Source organism: Lynx canadensis, chromosome F2, assembly GCF_007474595.2.
Source record: "Lynx canadensis isolate LIC74 chromosome F2, mLynCan4.pri.v2, whole genome shotgun sequence".
Lineage (NCBI taxonomy): Eukaryota > Metazoa > Chordata > Mammalia > Carnivora > Felidae > Lynx > Lynx canadensis.
In genome coordinates, this window is record NC_044320.2 from 39018248 (window position 1) to 39039818 (window position 21571).

The 21571-nt window shown below is 46.7% G+C and overlaps 1 protein-coding gene across 2 annotated transcripts in view; it reads right to left on the reverse strand.

Moving 5' to 3' along the window:
- MATN2 (matrilin 2) overlaps positions 1–21571 on the reverse strand; it is a 122214-nt gene that overhangs the window by 3108 nt on the left and 97535 nt on the right. For both annotated transcript variants that reach the window (XM_032591931.1, XM_032591930.1), the window contains exons 10-14: positions 12808–12930; positions 11267–11389; positions 8224–8346; positions 4381–4794; positions 1384–1536 (exon numbers count right to left, since the gene is read on the reverse strand). In XM_032591931.1, the coding sequence (XP_032447822.1) occupies positions 1384–1536; positions 4381–4794; positions 8224–8346; positions 11267–11389; positions 12808–12930 (936 nt within the window). The remainder of the gene's footprint in view (positions 1–1383; positions 1537–4380; positions 4795–8223; positions 8347–11266; positions 11390–12807; positions 12931–21571) is intronic.

Here is a 21571-nt window from a genome sequence, read left to right on the forward strand (position 1 = left end):
CCAGGGGATTTTGGTTTTATTTGGTGATGCCAGTTTCAAGAAGCAATTGGTTCCCAGGGTAATCCAAGATCACTCTGGGGGTGTTCCCTAGTAAGAGAAACCTGGACCCCTCAAGTGCATCTTCCTTAAGAATGCCTCCAAAAATGTCATGTCTACAAGGTGGGTGGGGAAGAAACTTAAAGTTGTCCAAGGACTAAGCTCTAGTGGCAAAGGCTCCACTGAACATTCCAGTTTGAACTAAACAGCCTAGAGGTGAAATCGAATCTACTCGCATCAGAAATTGGAAAGGCCTGGGGTGCCTGAGTGGCTCAGTCGGTTAAGCGTCCGACTTTGGCTCAGATCATGAACTCATGGTTCGTGGGTTTGAGCCCTGTGTCGGGCTCTGTGCTGACAGCTCAGAGCCTGGAGCCTGCTTCGGATTCTGTGTCTCCCTCTCTCTCTGCCCCTCCCCCACTCACACTCTTTCTCTCTCTCAAAAATAAATAAACATCTAAAAAAATTAAAAAAAAAAGAAATTTGAAAGGCCTTGCCTCCCTGGGTCCCCCTTCATCTCGTTGTGTTTTCCTTTAGAGGAATGAAACACATGATTTCGCTTGGGATTTTACTGGTGACTGAACCTGGGACATAAGTAGGGGAGCTGGGCAGAGCTGCTATAGAGAAGCTTCCTGGCCCAGGAGTGCAGTGGAGATAAGCAGAGGGAGCTCTTGGACATAACGGAATCTACATTCTGTAAATAGGAGTGCTCCGTGCAGGAAGGCATTCTTTAAAAATTTGAAATATGAATCCCTTTCCACTCCATCATAGGCATATCCTGAAATTGCGCATCAGCTCTCTGATGTGTATAATGGTTGTTTCGTAGGTAAATGATCATTTCTGGGGGGGTTTTCTGGGGATTAAGTATACTGGTGTGTCAAAAGATTTATCATAGGGGCGCCTGGGTGGCGCAGTCGGTTAAGCGTCCGACTTCAGCCAGGTCACGATCTCGCGGTCCGTGAGTTCGAGCCCCGCGTCGGGCTCTGGGCTGATGGCTCTGAGCCTGGAGCCTGTTTCCTATTCTGTGTCTCCCTCTCTCTCTGCCCCTCCCCTGTTCATGCTCTGTCTCTCTCTGTCCCGAAAATAAATAAACGTCGAAAAAAAAAAAAAAAAAAAGATTTATCATACTGCTCAGCATGCAGCAAGCACTCATCAATTCTAGCTGTTCCTTTTGTCCTCTCTCTCTCCCGTTCCCCTTTTTGTGCTTAGTGTTTCCAGGCATTACTGGCCCTGAACACCAGGGAGGCACTTTTTTAAGCACTTTGAAGGAAGAGGTTGAGAATTTCTCATTCAGAGGTCCATGCCGTCCTGTGTGATGTGAGGACCTCTCCTATAGGTAAGCGATAGTACCTTCACATATGCCTTTCTTTAGTTTTTCACTTATCTCTCCCATCGTACTGAAGTCTTCGGCATAGAAGAGATGCTTGTCCGTGGGCTCAGAGGCAATCTCTTGTAGTTCTTCCTCAATAGCTTTTCCTACCCCGACAGCATACATAGTTATACCTAAGTTGCAGAGCAAATTAAGAACAAGGTAGTTAGAGCTGTGCTCCCGGGGTCTGGAAGTTGTCTGTACGGCACCCAGAGCCAGGTGGGGATTAAGTGGTGTGACTTGAGGGGTCCATGTCCCCCTCCCTTTATTTCTCCACCATTTCTGTTTTGGCCCTACGGAAAACAAAGAGGGGTTTCCAAGAGGGAGGAAGGTGAAACCTCTAGGGGAAGTTGGGAGCTAGACCACCAACCTGTTGATCAGCTCAGGGCAAGGTCATTTAACAAACCTTCAGCTTCTGCCTGAATTAGCCTTAGGGATAGAGTAGAAAAGAGCACTATCTTATGGCTTACTAAATGGGAATCTCTTCGGGGAGAATTCTAAGAAACAGGTCAATTTATAACCTTCTAACCTAGATTCTACTTCTCCAAGGTACAGGACAGGATCCTTAAAGGAGGGGGTGGGAGGGCGGGGCAGGGGAAGCTGCTTTCCACTCACATCTCTTGGAAGGACAAAGCCTTATGAGGGGTGCTAAACTGAAAAGGGAAATCTGCAGACCAGTGGAAATCCCCAAAGTGTGAAAGAAAGAACAAACCCAAGTACCAACCTTAGATTTCAACAGGGACATGAAATTGCTCCAAAAGCTTTTCTAAACAACAGAAATCACTAGACTGCCTTCCTCCATAGGTGCTTCACTTGAAAGTAAAACATGGTAAGAACTTAAATTCTGCTTGATTTTCAACATTTTTTTAGCACTGATATCTTGCTCTGGCTAATTCATTAGGCTACATTTTTTTTTTATTTTAAATACACATAAAAATGGCTCTTTAAGCCAAGGGGAAAGAGTTATGTCTTGTTCTAAGTCTGTATAAGGTCAATAGGCGAGTTCAACATATTTGTCCAGGAGCCCAGTGACCTGATCAAACTCCCTAAAAAGGAGAACTACTATTTTAAGATTATATTAGCTATGCATAGGAATAATTAAAGTCATCAGAGGATGTCACTTCAGGTAAATCATGTTGGTTAAAAAGTTTTTTTAATGTTTATTTTTGAGAGAGAGAGACATAGCGTGATCTGGGGAGGGGCAGAGAGAAAGGGAAACACAGAATCTGAAGCAGGCTCCAGGCTCTGAGCTGTCAGCACAGAGCCTGATGTGGGGCTCGAACCCACAAACCATGAAATCAGGACCTGAGATGAAGTCTGATGCTTAACTGACTGAGCCACCTAGGCGCCCCATATCTTGTTGATTTTAGAACCAAATTTCACCTACCACTTACCTGTCTTTGGGTGATTTGTGGAAATTTAAGTAGGGGAAAGAGTAAGGTAGATGGGTCTTAATGGGACAAATAAGAGGGCTAACCACTGTCTTTGGAAACAAGATGCTTCCCCGTGTGCGCTTTAAAAATGCAGGGTAGAGGTGGGGCACCTGGTCGTGCAGCAGATTCAGCATCCAACTCTTGATCTCAGCTGGCGTCAGGATCTCACAGTTCATGAGTTCGAGCCCCGCATCAGGCTCTGCGCTGTTTGGGATTTTGTCTCTCCTTTCTCTGCCCCTTCCCCCACTTGTTCTCTCTCTCAAAATAAAGAAATAAACTTTAAAAATGCAGGCTAGTGGGGTTCATGGGTTTGACATGAGCTCTAGCAAGCTAGTCTGGAAGCAGAGGAACTGAGTATGAGCAGCCAGTTTCACAGTCCACTCAGATAATTTAGAACAGGACACTTTTTGTGGCTACTATTCTATTGGGCTAGAGGAAAAGGAGTCAATGTTCTATTCTTGGACAATAGAAAGAGGAGGTACAATACCAATAAAATGGCCTCCTTCACAAAGCGTCGTTGAATGTCAGTGTGAGCCAGCCTTTCTGTGGGGAGGAATGGAGTTCACTAACGGGATTGCTAGTACTTTCTCTCCTTGTTCATGGACTCAGATTAGTCACACACGTCCTATGTGCCATGCCTGGTCAGGGAACGGCTCCATAAAGTCTTAGGCGAAGGCCTGGTCTGCACACCCTTTCCCCCCATATAGGACTTGTTAAAGCAATGCACCCTCAACAAGTTCTTAAAGAAAGTGGCTTTCAAGCAAACTGCTGCAAAGTCTCAAGTTTCCTCATCTCCCCGAGGAATCCAGTCACTTCACCTTCCGCTACCTCTCCCGACCATCCTAGCTTTCGGGTTTCCTTTTCGGAAAGCCGTATTCCTCTGCCATACTTCACATCTCTGCACAACTCACGTGAGCTCAAGTCCCCGTCTCCCCCACCTTAGGCACTGTGCTTGTACGGCTGTGCTTGCCTGAATAAGAGCCTAGAGTGGTAATCTCTTCCAACATTTTGATTTTCTCAGAAGCTAACTTTTGCCTCCTACAAACACAAGAGTGTTCGCTATCAGAAGGCTATTGTGCTTTCAGAGTTCACCTGAAGCACTGGTTTAAAAAAAAAAAGTATCAGCAAAAGTTCCTCCCACCAGGAATCTATTTTTACCAAACTCTTGAGGTGATTCTAAAGCCACCAGACCAGTGTTTGGAAACGGTCATATATCTATCTGTGGTTAAACAGCACGTGCAGACTCGCTTCTCTCCCCTGGAGGTCACACACTGGGAAATCGCAGTTGGTGACTAGTCAGGCGGGTTTGGTGTCTAGACTAACAGCACAGCCCGCAAGACGCCCGCCTCCCAAGTCCTGGACGCCCGCGGGCTCCCTTTACAGCCTCTAGGTGGCAGTGCAGCACAGGTGAATGAGCACTTGCCGCGAAGCCTCTCCCAGTGCTCAGAGGCTCTCACTCCTGTCACCCACCACCCTTTGACCACCCGGTGAGTTTAAGAAACCCGAACCTGAAGTGATGTAAGCCACACCTCCATCCCTTATTACCGTTGGCCTGGGCTTTACTGGCCCACTCCGAGACGTCATCCTGAGCCCGTCCATCTGTGAACACGATGGCCACTCTGGGCACCCGTGCGGAGAGAGGTCTGGCCCCTTCTACTTGGGTAAAACTTCTCTCAAACATGTGTTTCAGGGCCAGCCCGGTCATAGAGCCCTTGCCCATGTATTTTATGTGGGCCACGGCTTTCTTCATGTCTTTGGCCGAGCTGAAGTTTCTCAGGGTAAACTCTGTGCGGACCTGCGTGGAATACTGGAGCAGTCCCACGCGAGCAGCTTTGGGGGAAATCGCCAAGGAATCTATAATGCCAGTGACAAACTGCTTCACAATCTCAAAATTCTCTTCTCCGAGGCTCTTGGATCCATCGATCACGAAGACCAGGTCAACTGGGCCTTCAGTGCATCCTGCAGGAAGGAGAGGAAAGGTGAGGTAGTTAAAGGGTCACATAGAAGAAAACTACGCTGCAGTTGGAGGCCGAGCCACTTTGGAGAACTACCTTTGTTCTTCAGATAATACACGGGGCAGGCGGAAGGTGTGGGAGTCAGGAGCCACGATAATTTTCACAATTTGCCTTCCCGTGTGGCTTGTTAAATTGATAAAAAGAGTGTTTTTCGTAAGCAAAATCACACAACAGAGGCACAAGTCGTCAGGGGAATCAGGTCCACACCGTACTCTGGGTCACTGACAGCCAAGTCTGGCGGGGACTGTGTCTAGAGTACTGTAGGGCCTGACAGCTTCCAAAAGATTCCTATAACTTCCCTCCAGGAGGGTGACATCACCCCAGTGCTGGCATTCTGACAGACGGCAGAGAAGGAAATCCTTAAATTCAGCTCAGCCATCATCTCTTCCAGGGAGTTCTCCCTAGGAACCCAGCTTGTATTACTCTCTCTCTGTGTACTCCTAATAACGGCTAATGTATTCAACGAAAATTGGCTTCTTGAGCACCTGCTTCACGCAAGGCAGCAGGCAGGATTGCAAGAGGGACCAAGGCAAAATCCCCCACATGAAAGTGCTTAGAGTCCAGGGTAGTTGGTACAGTCCACATGGCACACTAGCTACCTGAGGATGTGTCGATCTCTCTGGTCTGCAAGTTCCTCCTCTGGTCTCACTTCTGTACCCCCATACCTGGCACGCAGCAGTTGTTCAATAAATGCTTGTTGGCAGATTAAATGACAGAGGTGGTGCCCATTGGGGAGCACACCTATAAGTAGCCTCCTGACCTATTCAGGCTGAAAAATGAATCATCACTGTGAATTCTCGATCTATATGGAAGCTATTCAGGCAACTCAGATGGTTGGCAGGAAAGCTCTACATGACTACTTAAGCAATCTGGCCATGGACAGACTTTATTATTTAGGGCCGCATAAAACAAATTTACAGATCCTGAATGAATGATCTCATTTCAAACGGTCTACAGTATGTGATATAACATTCTCTTTTATATATCAAGCAGTTGTCTAATATTTGAAAGTAGAGCACAACAATAGAAACAATATAAACACGGACACACAAAAGCAAAATTATTTCTGGGCATGGGCCCAAATAATATGCAGTGTGTGTGTGTGTGTGTGTGTGTGTGTGTGTGTGCGCGCGCGCGTTGGGGGATTGAGTTCTCCTTTCCCATTAAGTTCTTGTCCCTATTATTTAACTTATTGATTGCTTATTAGTAAAAGAAGAAAGGTCAGTTCAGAGCTTCATTTACATTCATAGCCTATTCTTGAATCGAAAGGAAGGAAGAAAAAAAGAAAGAAAAGAAAGGAAGGAAAGGAAAGGAAAGGGAAGGAAGGAAGAAAAAAGAAAGGAAGGAAGGAAGGAAGACTCTCAGGAGGCATGCACAGGGCTCTCTAGCAGATTGCAAAAAGACTGGAATAATTTCCCAGCAGTAGGTCTGTTTTCTCCCCTCCCCCACACACTCTTCTTAACAGAACAAAATCAGTACCTGCAGCCTCCATGCACAGAGGCACAGAAGGCTTCTCCACAAAATAAGAACACTACGTAGAGTGGAAGAGCACAAGGCAAGAAGTGCTAGATTTTTGCTTTCAGACCTGGGAAGAATGATAGCTCCCTTGCTGGCTACTCGTTTGCAGGACGGTCACTCCAACTGCAGCTGAGCATTTTCTTTTGGTAGTTAAGTCAAGGAGACTGCAATGGAGCTGTGATTTGCTTTCAGAACATAATTTTCACAGAGTTCCAGAATTTCAGGGTTGGACAAGACCGTTAAAGTCACTCGTGCAGCCCTCGTGTTGCTTGCATCTTTACAATATCCCTACCCAGCAGCCAGTTCAGCCCGGACCTGAACACCTTTCCTGATGGAGAAGTCATCACTTCACCATTAAAGCCCCATCTCTGGACATCTCTGCGGTTGATGATTACAAGAGCTGCCACTTGTCAAGCAATTAGTATGTGCCAGCACTGGGCTAAGAACCTTCGAATACCTGATCTCACTGATTTCTCATGACATTTCTGTGAGGTATTATCCTCATATTATAGCTGAAGAAACGGAGACTCAGAGAAGTTAAATAATTTGTCCAAGGTCACACGAGTACTAAGAATAGGGTCAAAGTCTGGGTCTGCCTGACTCAAAGCTCATGATCTTAACTAATTAATCACACGGCTTCCCTGAAAGTGTCTCTGTCCTGCTTCTGGGCTGTAGTTTCTCTTCACTGTTCTTTCTTTCCCTGGGGGTATGTTATAGATCATGAATGAAGTCACTGTCACTTTGGCATTTGAACGGTACCTTAGGTCTTTTTCTATAAAGATCCCGCTTCTTCCTTCATTTTTCACTTGACATCATACTGAATGAACATTGTCACTGTGATGGTTTCTAAATCTTGCTTGTCACTATCCTTTTTCTTTAAATATGTTTTCCTAAAAAATAATACATATACTGGAACTGAATTCAAACATTACAAAAGGGTATATGTATATGTATATATGTATGTGTGTGTATATCTATATCTCTCTATATTTACATAACACAAATAGAAGTGGAATTGCCTTTAAAATATTGCCAGAGGCCCCTGGGTGGCTCAGTCAGTTAAGTGTCCGACTCTTGGTTTCAGCTCAGGTCATGATCTCACAGCTTTGTGGGCTCTGCACTAACAGTGTGGAGCCTTCTTGGGAGTCTCTCTCTCCCTCTCTCTCTCTGGCCCTCCCCAACTTGTACTGTCTAACTTTAAATTAAAATAAAATATTGCCCAACTGCCCTCCAAAATGTTGGTACCAATTCAGACACCCAGTTGATAACTTTATGACTGCCTATTACACTAGACCTTTGTCAACATAAGGACTCATCAACCTTTCTGATCTCTGTAATAGGTAAGAAAAAAAAGGTATCATAGCTTTAATCTATCACTATACATCAGCTCTTTTTTAAAAATGGTTTTTATGTTTTATGTTGTGTTTAGAAAGGTCTTCTCTATTCTGAGGATTATAAAATAATTTTCTTAAGATTTTTTTTCTGCTACCTTGGGGTTTTTTTTTTTGTTTTTGTTTTATTGGTTTTTTGTTTGTTTGTTTTTTAATGTTTAAACTTTGCTCTATCTCTCTCTTCCTAAAATGCAATGCCCAGAACTGAATGTCATTCCCTGGCACAGAGCAGAAGACAAGTCTTACCTCTTTGTTTCCAGATATTCTTATTCACCCTAAGATTACTCTAGCCTTTTGGCTGATAGTGAACTTGCTGTCAACTAAAACCAAAAGTTTTTCCACAGGTGCTTTAAACTCCATTATGAGACAAGCAGAGAGGTGAGGGATTTGTTTCCTGAAAATACTCCAAAGAGCAATTGCTCCCAAACCAAATTAAAGCAGAAATCCAAGTTCAGATGACTTACTCTTGCACCGTCTTCCATCCTCAGCTAGAACAAATCCCTCTGAGCATTTGCAGATGTAGGAGTTGCCACGATTAACACAAATGTGTTCACAGCCGTGGTAGGTCGATTTGCAGATATCCTTCCCTGAGGGAAATGCAGAGAGTTGAGAAACCCCATCCATGCAGGAATGAGCCGGACTGAATGGTCAAGTCAGGACAGACCACAGAAGGAATCCACTTTTAAAAAACCCATCCTTATTATAAAGGAGAATTAGCCTTTTTTATTAAGATTTTTTTTTAGTGTTTATTATTTATTTTTGAGAGAGACAGAGAGAGAGCACGAGCAGGGGAGGGGCAGAGAGAGAGGGAGACACAGAATCCAAAGCAGGCTCCAGGCCCTGAGCTGTCAGCACAGAGCCCGACGTGGGGCTCGAACCCACGAGCCGTGAGATCATGACCTGAGCTGAAGTCAGACGCTCAACCGACTGAGCCACCCAGGCATTCCTAGACCTTCTTCGTTTTAATACTCAGGACAGGAAGTGGAAAGGGAGGAGTTTCCTCTCAGAAAGCCCCAGCCCCCACAAGCCTGAATGGTAAGATGGGTGAGCGGGTGTCCTGTATTTCTTATTAATTTTTGGAATCATATGAAGTTGCTTTGGGTTTTGATTTTCCCAAGCTACTGATTTTTCCCCGTAGATATCCCAAACACCCCAGCCTTAATTAATGAGCATTTCTAATGTGTGAGGTACTTTAAACATTTCAGAGTAGTCACACCCTTCAAGCTTCACAACGTCCTGTGAGGAGAGAAAAGCAGGCACAATTAGAGCTGTGTATATATGAAGAAACTCAGAAAATGTCGTGGAGTTGCCCGAGGTCAACAGGGCAAGTTGAGAGCACAGCTGAGACGGCTGTCCCCTGTGCACTCCTCCCCCATCACATGAAAGCCTGTGGCTCTTTTCTGTCGTTAGCTCCATAGAAAGAAAGCTTCCGGTAGAATGGGGTTAGTCACTCCAGATCCCCGCAGAAGTGGGAATGGGGGTGTCTGACCTAGTGACCAAATTCCAAGAAGTAGGCGTCGTGCCTGGTGTACAAGTGTATAACCACTCAACTTAGCAAAAAACACGCTGCAGGAACAAATGGTGTCCGTGTGGACGCCTGCGTTTACAGAAATAAAATCATGAGCCGACAGTTCGGGCAGACACAAGGAGCACAGCCGTGGACGTGGTCCCCACAGTGCAGAATGAAGGCAAGACAGGAGGGCGCAGGGAGGCCTGCAGACTTCCGCCAGGGTCCCACGGGCATCCCTGGACTCAGCCGTTCCAACAGAACTCTTGCTAAAGGTAGAAGCCCCTCTTCCCAGTGGAGGAATGAGGAACGTGGGCTCCATTCAACCCGGCTTTGCTGACATGTGGGACGCCCCCAGTTGTCTCAAGGGAGTCTGGGAGGAGATTCCCCCGAATCAACTTCAAAAGCAAATGCACTGATTTTGTCTTAACTAAAACAGAGCCATCCTGCCCACTGGAGCAGAGTGTCATAAAAGCAAGACGGCTTCAAAAGTCCCCCAAATAGGGATTAGCAGCTCAGAATCTCACAGTGGAGAAAGATCCCTGCCCTGTGCTCTCCTAGTGCCCACTCCACTGGGTGCATGTGTCTCCATCTGTCTCTCTCTGGATGCTGTGATGGTTCATTTTATTTGTCACCTTGTCTAGGCTATGGTGCCCAGCTATTTGGTCGAACACCAGTCTAGATGTTGCTGTGAAGGTATTTTTTAGATGAGATTAACATGTCAATCATTAGACTTTGAGTAAAGCAGAATACGGTCCATAGAGCTGGCCTCATGCAACCATTTGGAGGCTTTAAAAGACAGAAAACTGGGGGAGCCTGGGTGACTCAGTCGGTTAAGCATCCAACTCTTGGTTTCAGCTCAGGTCATGATCTCATGGTTCGTGAGTTTGAGCCCCGCATCAGGCTTTGTGTTGACAGCATGGAGCCTACTTGGGAATCTCTCTCTCTCTCTCTCTGCCCCTCCCCAGCTCTCTCACACACACTCTCTCTAAAAATAAATAATTTTTAACAAAAAAGAGAGAGAGAAAGAAGACTGAATCCCTGTCACCTGTACCTCAAGGAAGAAGGAATTCTGCTTCGAGACTGCCTTTGGATAAAAGCTGCAACATCAGTTCTTCCTAGGTCTCCAGTCTGCTACCCTGCCCTGATATCAGATTTTCTCTCTCTCTCCATCTGCCTCTATCTCTGTAAATATGCGTACACACACACACACACACACACACACACACACACACACACACCCTATTGGTTCTGTTTCTTTGGGGAAGCCCTAATATACCTTCTAAGTAAACTCTCACAATCTGTACTGAGTGACATACAGAAGAAAATGATAGAGGAAAATGGATAAATAAAACCCACAGAGGGGCGCCTGGGTGGCTCAGTCGGTCGAGCGTCTGACTTTGGCTCAGGTCATGATCTCACGGTCCGTGAGTTCAAGCCCCACGTCAGGCTCTGTGCTGACAGCTCAGAGCCTGGAGCCTGCTTCGGATTCTGTGTCTCCCTCTCTCTCTGCCCCTCCCCCGCTCATGCTCTGTCTCTCTCTGTACCTCAAAAATGAATAAACATTAAAAAAATATCTAAAACCCACAGAAAATCCCTTAGTCCCTCTCTCACCCTCTACCCTTACTTATAAGGTCTTCCAAGAAGAAAAAGCACTGTAATTATCCTTGGATCCTCATAGTGATTGCTGGCAGAGATTCTAACTGTCCAAAGATTAGCCAGGCTCTGTGGGAGGCTCTGGGCATCCACATAATGGTTGTGGAAGGGCCAGCAACTGGGAGAAAACGGACAGAAGCCAAGAGCCTGACAGCTCAGGACCTTGACTGAGAAATTCCTGAAGAATTAAGTCTGCTCCCCAACAAACACTTTCAGAGCACCCAAGGCAGGAACTTGTCATTGTAACATTGATTATAAAGGAAGATTTTAAATATTAAATGCAGCTATGTAACTGTCCAAGTCCCACAGACGGAAAAGTTGATCTCTACCTTGAGGCCACTTACTTCTGCAGCGTTTCCCGTCCTCGGCAAGCCGGAACCCCTCCCGGCACTTGCAGATGTACGACTCATCACTGTTCACGCAAATGTGCTCGCAGCCATGGTCTACGGCTTGGCAGACATCTTTCCCTGGGGACAGCACAGCAAGTTACAACAATTTCGCCAACAGAAATTTCCCCCAGGCTTCACCTTGGAGGATCCATCCACCTCGGCCACCACATACCCCGGGGCTCCTTGAGCTCAGTGGTCCATGGGAGGAAGATAAAATTAAGGATGAAGTTCAGTGGCTCTAATTTAGCTTCTTCAAACTTCCTCAGTATCACCCCCCCCCCACTCACCAGCACCTACTTCGGTGTCTCATTAAATTCATTCAATCATCAGCTTTCTGCAGATGCAGTTTCTGATATCAAAAGGAAACACCTTTGGTATGTCATGATTACTTAGAAGATTAAACCTCAATTTAGATTAGTGGCATTGAAATCTAATTTTGGCTTTGTCCCTGACACATGACTTTAGAGAATCACTTAACCTCTTGGAGCCTTATGTTTCCTGTAATAATTCCAGTTACCTACGTTTTCTTCAAATCTATCAACACGAGTTGCTCTTTGTAAAGTGCTTTGAGAAGCTTGTGGAGAAAATGACCGATAGGAATGAAAATCATTTGCTCAGAGTTACACGCTCCCCTTTGGGTTAAACAGAGGCGTATCATGGCCCCTCGAAGAGACTTTGCTTCCTGGGATGTAAGAATAGACTCATCATAAGGTAGTCTCTGTGAGAGATTCGTGCTACCAGCAATAACAATATTATTAAAGATGAACAGGGGCACGTGGGTGGCTCAGTCAGGCGTCCAACTCTTGATTTTGGCTCAGGTCAGGATCTCACAGTTCATGAGTCTGAGCCCTTCATCCAGCTCTGTGTTAACAGCGTGGAGTCCATTTGGGATTCTCTGTCTGTCTCTCTGTCTCTCCCTCAAAAATAAATACATAAACTTAAAAAAAAGAAGATAAGCAAAGAGAAGCTCAGAGAAGTTAAGCAACTTGTCCAGCTAGTAAATGATCTTGGGATTTCTTGGATTTCAGACTGTCTTTCTCTTAGAGCACAACCTTCTTGCCACAGGGTATAAATAAGCAACTTCACTTGTAGCTCTAGCATTGACTTTTGTCATTCGTCCATGTGTTTGTTTGTTTTCTTTCAACAGACTTCATTTTTTAGAACAGTTTTAGATTTAGAGAACCTGGGAAGATAGCCCAGAGAGTTCCTAGAGACTCCATATCCAGTTCCACTAGTGTGGGCATCTTACATTAGTGTGATACATTTGTTACAATAAACGGACCAATACTGATCCATGAATACCAACTAAAGTCCCTGGTTGGTTTACATTTCCTTAGTTTTTACCTTTTTTCTGATTCCATCCAGGGCCCCACATTACATTTAGTAGTCGTGTGGCATTGGCTCCGGGAGATAACTGATTTAAACAGAGATCAGGAAGGCGGAATTCATGCAGAGAACAGACACAGGAATGTGAGGCAACTCCAGCAGAAACTTACTTTTGCAGGTTTTCCCATCTTCCCGGAGTATATAGCCTTCAAAGCACTGGCACACAAAAGAGTCTCCCCTGCTCACACACGAATGTTCACAACCATGGTCGCCCAGAGCACAGGGGTCCAATTCTGAGAATCCAGTTGGAATAAGAAAAACAGAAGAAGGAAATGATTCATACATACATCAGTGACTTATTCAATCTTAAAAGACATTTTAGACACCTTAAATTAAAGCAGTGTCTTATCCCACAATGCATGTTTCAAAACAGAAAACGTGTCTATGAACAAAAATTGTTCATATATAGTGAATAAGACAAAATCGTCTCCATAGGAAAAATGAACAAAAGACATGAAATACCATTCATAACAGGAGAGATATAAATGGCTTATAAATGCTAGAAAATAAGTTAAACTTCACTGGCTATCATATACGATTGTAACATGAACTTATCTACATATCTACGCATGTATGCACGTATGTGTCACCCTTAGGTAATCCCTTCTTCACTTGTCCATTCAGTCATCAACTACTTCCCGAGCCCCTACTCCCAGTCAGGCACCCTCCTAGGCTCTGGGGATTTAACAAAGAATAAAACAAAGTTTCTGCTGTTGAGAAGCTTACATTGGACAGCAGGCGTGGGAAGGGAAGGGGGGAGACAGATAGACAAATCTATGTATCAGATGGGCAAAGCGCCACGGAGAAAAGCAGGATAAGGGAGTGAGAACGTGCCCGGGCTGGAAGTCCCGCTGCAGTCAGATACAGTGACACTCAGCAGAGCCCTGATGAGACCAGTGAGTGTGTGGTACCTGGAGAGAACCGCACCCTCAGCAAAGAACAGCATTTGCAAACTGCAGAGGTAGGAGTGTGTGTGGCATGTTTTAAGAAAGGCAAAGAGACTAGCGTGACCCCAGCAATGCAAGCCTGGCAGGCGACAAGGCCAGTGAGGCCAGAAGCGTCAGACCATGTGGGATTCGCAGGCAGCAGGGGGATCTGAGTGAGAAAGGGGCACTGGCGGATTTTAAGCAGTGCAGGGACATGAGTGGCTTTGTTATAAAAGGAGCCGGGGCACTTGGGTGGCTCAGTCGGTGAAGTGCCCGACTTCAGCTCGGGTCATGATCTCATGGTCTGTGAGTTCGAGCACTGCATTGGGCTCTGTGCTGACAGCTCGGAGCCTGGAGCCCGCTTCGGATTCTGTGTCTCCCTCTCTCTCTGCCCCTCCCCGACTTGCGCTCTGTCTCCCTCTGTCTCAAAAATAAATACACATTAAAAAAATTAAAAAAAAAAAAAAAGGAGCCCTTGGCGTGGGCGAAGATGGAGGACAGAAAGCTGGAAGAAACCTCCCACAATATGCCTGGTGGCCCCGACCAGGATGGTGGCACGTGGTCAGTCTGTTGGCTGATTACTGAAGGTGGAGCCCACACGCTTTGCTGATGGGATGATATGAAGGGACCACCTTCATATGGATGTGACGGAAGAGTCACGGATCACTGAGCTTGTGGGACACAGCAGAACGAATGGCTTTGCCGTCCACAGGGCTGGCGTGGCTTCTGTTAGTGCATCTGTGCAAACCAAGCTGACGTTGGAGAAGTCTGACACTGAGGACACGTGGGAAGTGACTTTTTATAAGAACGACACCCAGTTCCGAGAGTCGACGCCAATCATTTCAGATCGAGAAGAATTTTACAATGGAGAGGCACTGACGTGGTTAAATAAAGGCTCTGAAGTACATAATCACTGCTATAATCAGTCACGGACCACACATTTATTTCTAAGCCATTTTTGCAGTATTTCTTTTTCGGAGGGGAGTCCTGAGAAGCACCCTGTGGGGTAGTGAAGGCAGCTGTTGTTATTCTCACTTACCAGCTGGGAGCCGAAGTTTGGGAAGGTTAATGGCTTGCCAAGGTCAATTGCTACTAAGTGATACCGCCAAGACTCAAAATGTAATCTTCTGACAATAAATTGCACGTTTTCCCCAACGACACTGCATTGCTGTCTCCTAAAGTGAGCTTTCAAACATGGAGGGAAATTTGCCTGTGTCTTCCTTTGGGCGGAAGTGCTGCCAGAACCTTTGACCGATGGGAAAATGTTGCAGTAACTAAAATGATAACTGCAGAAGAGAGTCGAAGCAGAGCTGGGCTGTCCCGTTTGCTCTGAAAATGACTTACTTCTCTGAGCACAATCTAGACTCTTGATTAATGCAGAACACCCCCTGATGGCTTGGGGTAGTTCCTCACATAGTGTTGAGTGGAAATATAATTGAGTGATCCATAATACAGACAGCTGGCTGGCTGTGGAGGTGAGCATTTTTTTCCACCGTAAATTTATATCAAGAATACTCCATCTTCCAACATAATAAAATAGCTATAACTCTTTCAGTCCAGCCTTGTCAAGCCATAATCCAGACAAATACTCACCCCCTCAACCCACCACACCTCTTCTTTCTGGAGCTTCCCCCCGCATGCCCTGTCCTGTCCTCTCAGCTTCATGTCAGACTGCCATTGAGAAGAGTGGCTGAGTCTCCCCACATACCGCCTGAGCCACGGTGGTCCGCACCTGCCCCCGGCAGATGGGAGCTGCTTTCCTTTATCAGGAGCCTGCTGAGCCCAAAGCCACTGTCTACGTCACCCTTGGCTATAGACCATCACAGGAGCTCCCGGCCCAGCTTCTGAGTTCTTCTGGGTATTCCTATTAGCAGCTGTTTGAAACCTTATTGGGTGCATGCTTTTAAAGCATGTGCAGAGTTTGGGTTTTTAACCTTTTCCCTCCTTGCCCCTTCGGAGCATCTGATCAGTTAAGCGTAGAGCAGTGGTGAGTTCTCCATCTCACACGAGCATCAGAATCACGGGCAGAGATTTTTTTAAAGGCAAAACAGACACACGATTCAGAATGCAAATGTATTAAAGGGCATACTTCCCCTAAGGAGGGGTGTCTGGCAATATCTGTCAAAGTTACAAAATGTACCTCTGACCTAGCAACTCTGCTTCTGGAATTCTCTCCTGCAGATACCCTTGTACCATATGAAGGGATATACTTTCAAGTTGTCTGAGGCAGCACTGTTTGTAATAATGACAAGGGGGAAGCAACCCAAGCACCCAGCAATATGGGACTAGCTGAGTAAATATTCAGTAAGCAGCCGCAAAAAGAATGAGAACGTTCTCTATGTAATGGTATGAAACGTCCAATATATCGTTGAGTGAAGAAAAAAAAGTCATAGAATGGGGTATATACAGTATACCATTTTTTGTGTGTGTAAGAAAAGGGAGGAAATAATATATTGGCTTTTACTCACATAAAGAAACATCTTCATAAAGAACAAACGAATGAAAATGGTGTATTAGCTATCTGTCGCTATGGAACAAGTTACCCAAAACCTACCTTAAAATAAATAACATTTCTTATCTCACATAGTTCCTGGGGGTCTAGAATCCAGGAGCGGCTTATCGGGGCAGTTCTGACTCAGGGCCTCTCATGAGCCTGCAGTCAAGCTGTTGGCTGGGGCTGCAGTGATCTCAAGGCTCTAGTGAAGCTATAGGACGTGCTTCTGAGCACACTCACGTCTTTATTGGCAGGATTAGGTTTCTCACTGGCTATTAGCTGGAGGCTTCAGTTCCTCAGCACGTGGACCTCTCTACGGGGCAGCTTACAACAAGGCTTCCCCCAAACTGAATGATCCAAGAAATGAGAGAACACTCACTATAGCAGCCACAGTGTCTTTTATAACTTAATTTGAGAAGTGACAAGCCATCATTCTTTCCATATGCTATTGGTCACACAGACCAACAGTGAGGGAGGGGACTACACAAGTGTGTGAATCCCAGGAGATGGGGATCTCCGGCTGCCATCTTGGAGGCTGGCTACCACCACGTATGGATAGGAACTGGAGGTAGGGAATGGGATGGAAAGGCAAGAGGGGGAGCAAACCTTCTTAGTGTATGTCTTTTTGTATTGTTTTGGCTTTTCAACCATGTAAACCACTGATCTATTCTAAAAATAAGTTAAAATTTAAATAAAAATTCTTATGGGAAACAAAGCGTTTACAATGAAGAGCATGCCTTTCTCTCACCTTTGACAGTCTACATCATTACTTTTTTAAAAAAATTCTTGGGGCGGGGGTGGGGGGACACCCGGGTGGCTCAGTAGGTTAAGCATCCTACTTTAGCTAAGGTCATGATCTCATGGTTTGTGAGTTCAAGCCCTGCATTGGGCTCTGTGTTGACAGCAAGGAGCCTGGAGCCTGTCTCAGATTCTGTGTTTCCCTCTCTCTCTACCCATCCTCTGCTCATGCTCTGTCTCTGTCTCAAAAATAAATATTTAAAAATAAAAAAATAAAAAATAAATTACAAAAAAATTTTTGAGAGAGAGAGTGTAAGTGGGCGAGAGGGGCAGGAGGTGGTGGGGAGAGAGAGAGAGAGAGAGAGAGAGAGAGAGAAAATTCTACACAGGCTCCACACTAAGATGTGGGGCTCGATCCCACCACCCTGGGATCATGACCTGAACCAAAATCAAGAGCCAGATGCTCACTCAGGTGCCCCTACCTCATTACTTTTAAAGCACGTACCATAATTCATTTAATCAATGTTTTATTGGATGGGCATTTAGGTGGTGCCTAGTCTTCTAGCATTATGAAATTCACTGCAGTGGATATTCTTGTGCACGTGGTTTTACATGCAATGTGAAGGTATATCTGAAAGATAAATATCCAGAAGCAGAAATGTCTAGTTAAAAGGTAAGAGCATTTCCAAATTGTCTTCTAATGATGTTACATCAGCGTAAGATGCTCTCTGCTTCAGGGAGGCTAGGGTGCTTCCTGGATGCCTGGCTGTTTTAAAAGCCCCACAGATGATGCCAATAAACTACCAGGGGTGGGATGTGGCAGCAGACTCAGACCTTATGCTCAGAGACCCTCTCAAGTGTCTAGATTACTCTACACCTCGACCACCACGAACCAAGCACCACTGTCTTCCTCTTGGGCTGCTGCATCATCTACTAACTTGTTCCCACACACCTTTTACGCCCTCCGGTCTCGTCCTGAGTCCTCTTTCTAAAAGGCGCATCTTCTCCCATCACTCCCTCCTTCTGCCTGAGACCCTGAGGATCTTCAGAAAAGACACAGGATCCTTGGCAAGGTTCCCAGGACCTTCCCTTCAGCTTCATCTTGCCCGCCCTCCCCAGCTCTGAGCGCCGTCTTTCAGTGCGTACCTCAGTACCAAGCCAAGGCCCTCCCACCACTGTGGTCTGCACGGCCATCTGCCTCTCCTTCCTCCCCCACCATCTCTGGAGGTCTTCCCGGACCTCCCCACACAGGGCCTCCAAGCAGCAGGCATCTGCCTCTCTGGTAACGTCACCACTGTCACTGAACAGGTAGTCATATGTTGGTTTAGGTTTTCGCCCGCCTCCTCATCAGACTGTGTTCCCATGGGCTCTGATCAAGGGACCACAGACCATACCTGCCCTTCCCTCCGTCTCCCAGCGCCCAGCGCAAGGCCTGACGCACAACAGGCCCTGTAAATACCCGGTGAGTAACAGGAGACATTTTCTGTTTTCTACTCTGAAAATCAAGGGTAACCAGACCCTCCTCCCAGGGGTTTAGTGTAGATGTTTTATTTTATTTTATTTTAATTTTTTAAATGTTTACTTATTTTTGAGAGAGAGAGAGAGAGAGAGAGAGACAGAGTGTGAGTGGGGGAGGGGCAGAGAGAGAGGGAGAGAGAGAATCCCAAGCAGGTTCTGCTCTGTTAGCACAGAGCTTGACGTGGGGCTCAAACTGATGAACTGTGAGATCATGACCTGAGCCGAAGTCCAAGGCCAACTGACTGAGCCCTCCAGGAGCCCCGGGTGTAGATGTTTTAAACGAGAACCCTGTGGAGGGTGGATGCTGGTGGGCCTCACTCTCTCCCCTACACCAGCCTTGCAAAGTGTACCCTTCACATTTCCTCAACAAGACGCCCAGTTTCTGCATGTCAGGGATGTTCTGGGTCACTCGTAAATTAAGGAACCACCTGTGGTAAATTAGAAAACGCCAAAATGTGGGGGGCACCCGGCTGGTTCCGTCAGAGGAGCATCCAACTCTTGATCTTGGGGTCTGGTGTTGGAGCCCCACATTGGGTGTAGAGATTACCTAAAGGAATAAAACTTTAAAAAAGAAAAAGAAAATGCCGAAGATGGGCTGTAGTCACCTTCCTGAGCTCGGGTTCTAGCTGCTTCCTATTCAACCAAGTCTGGAAACCAGCTTGGAGTCAGCTTCTGCCCAGAGCCAGACACTCCCCTATAGGAAAGGACTCCAGTGTTTCTGCAACAGGCAAAGCGAGCCACCATCCCTGACTCATGACCACGGGGTACCTTCAGCCCCGGGACAACGGTGGGTACCCCAGCAAGGAGATCATTCATTCAGCAGGTGTTTCTGGAGCACTAGCCTCATCTTTGGGCTGGAAGGGGCCGGGGCAATAAACAGGTCCAGCCTTTTATTTTACAGTTGAGGAAGCCGATGACCAGAGAGGGGAAGTGACTCTCCCAGAGTCCCTCTGCAGAGGTGAGTCGTGTCAGCTGGGCTGGGGGCAAAGGTGTGATTAGACCACAAATCCACCACCCCCATGTTTCCAGTGGCACATGCAGTGGTCATCCTGGCTCGGTGGAGTCTACTCAGACTGGGAGGTTCACAGAAGACAAAAGAAAATAGTTTTCTCAAGGAAGGCCAGGCCCCCAAACAGCTTAGTGGAAGTCTAAACGCTGCCGGTGATCTGTCCCCTCCTATCCTTCCAGGTCCGGTTCTCACCCGCCACCCTCTGGCACTCAGTGCTCGGTACTCAGTACTCTGAACACTCAACTTCCTCCAGTTCACTCTCTGCACCTGGGCCTCTACACGCTGTTTCCTGTGCCTGGGATGCTCTTCCTCCTCTGTCTTCGGCTGTTCCAGCTGCTAAACCAAAACACCACAGATTGGGTGGCTGGGAAACAGCAGAAATCTATAGCTCACAGTTCTGGAGGCTGTAAGTCTGAGATCAGGGTCCCAGTGTGGTTGCGTGAGGACTCTCTCCCAGGCTGTAGACTTCCCCTAGTATCCTCACATGGCGGGAGGGGCTAGGGGGCCTCTGTGAGATCTGGTTTATTAGGGCGCTAATCCCATTCATGAAGGCCCGCCCATGCTTAGGATCTCATCACCCCCAAAGCCCCACCTTCTAATATCATCACCTTTGGTGGTTAAGATTTCAACATATGAATTTAGGAGGATGCAAACATTCGGTCCATAATACCCCCCATCTCTGGCTTGCTCTCTCCTTCAGTCTCCAGATGGCCCGTCAAACATCTCTTTCTGCGGAAACTTTCTCTAGACTAGCTGAGGTCCCCCCCACCACGGCGCATGCTTCTGTGGTACCTCTTCTTTCCACATCACGAGAGAGGTTTCTAATATCTTTCTTCCCTAAAAAACTTTAAACTCTGTCAGGGCAGAAACTTAACCGGCATCAACCCCAGAGAAGCCCAGCGCCCAGCGTGATGCGCCCAGCCCACTGACAGTACGGGGTAAACACCCGTGGAGAATGGGAACAAATGGACCAAGAGCTTACAGAAGTACCCAGACTAAATCCAGAGACGAGAGCGAGGACAAACTCTATTGGGAACCATCACTTACAGGAAATGGATGAGAAGACATTCGAGAAATCTCAGATGTGGGAAGAAAACGTTTTCCCTCCAACAGCAGCCTCCTCTACCTTTCAACCTTCAGGAGGCAGGTCCACACGTGTAATTAAACCCTCAGCGTGAATGAGATCTACAATTTGTGATCAGGATGATGACACATTTCGGGACAAAGCACAGGTTTTTAGGTTTTTAGGACCCACATCTAGCAGCCCTGTGTCCGGATGCGGGCTGAGCGCTCACATCTGGATCCCACATCCGATGAGTCACGGATGTCTGTGGTACAGCGATCATAAGGTCACGTGTTCCGGGGACTCGCACCTCTGCGGTGATGACAGATGGCAATCCTGTGTCTGCGGTTCCACATAGGAGGTTGTTGAACCAACCCCACCCCAGAGGGAGGAGAGCCACAGGGGCCTGCCAAGAGGGTAACGGGGCCCGGGAGATAGAATTACACCATTTTCTGGCATTTTTTTATAATAAAACTAGGAGCAGCCAATCATTTGCTGACTCTGTAATGGCTTTTGCTGAGACAAACCAGAAAAATAGCTGAAGTGAGACCTACTTTTACAGGGCATCTCAATCTGGGCAAGAGGTCCTGAATCAGGGGACCCAGGTTCTATTCCTGACTCTTCCACCGAACCTCAGGGCCAGCTTGGAGGCACCAGTTTCCTTCCTCTGCTTCTTTACCACAAAAGAAATGCAAGACCTCTAAGCTTCCTTCTGCTCCATCGAACTTACAATACATTGAGGGTGAGGGTGGTCCTCTCCCCTCATTCCCTGCTATGGACTGAATTGTGCCCCCCTCCCCCACCCTCCCTGCCAAATTCATATGTTGAAGCCCTACTCCCCCAGTGTGGTGGCATTTGAGGTGGGGTTTTGGGGAAGTAGTTAGGTTTAGACGAGGTGGAGACCCCATGATGGGATTAGTGCCCTTTGAGCTTACTCTCTCCTCACCCACCACCATGTGAAGACACAGCAAGAAGGCGGCCATCCACAAGCCAAGAAGAGGGTTCTTACCAGAACCTGACCACGCTGGCACCTTGACCTTGGACCTACAGCCTCCTGAACTGTGAGAAAATCCCAACCCATGGTACTTTGCTATGGCAGCCTGAGCAGATTACAACACCCCCATTT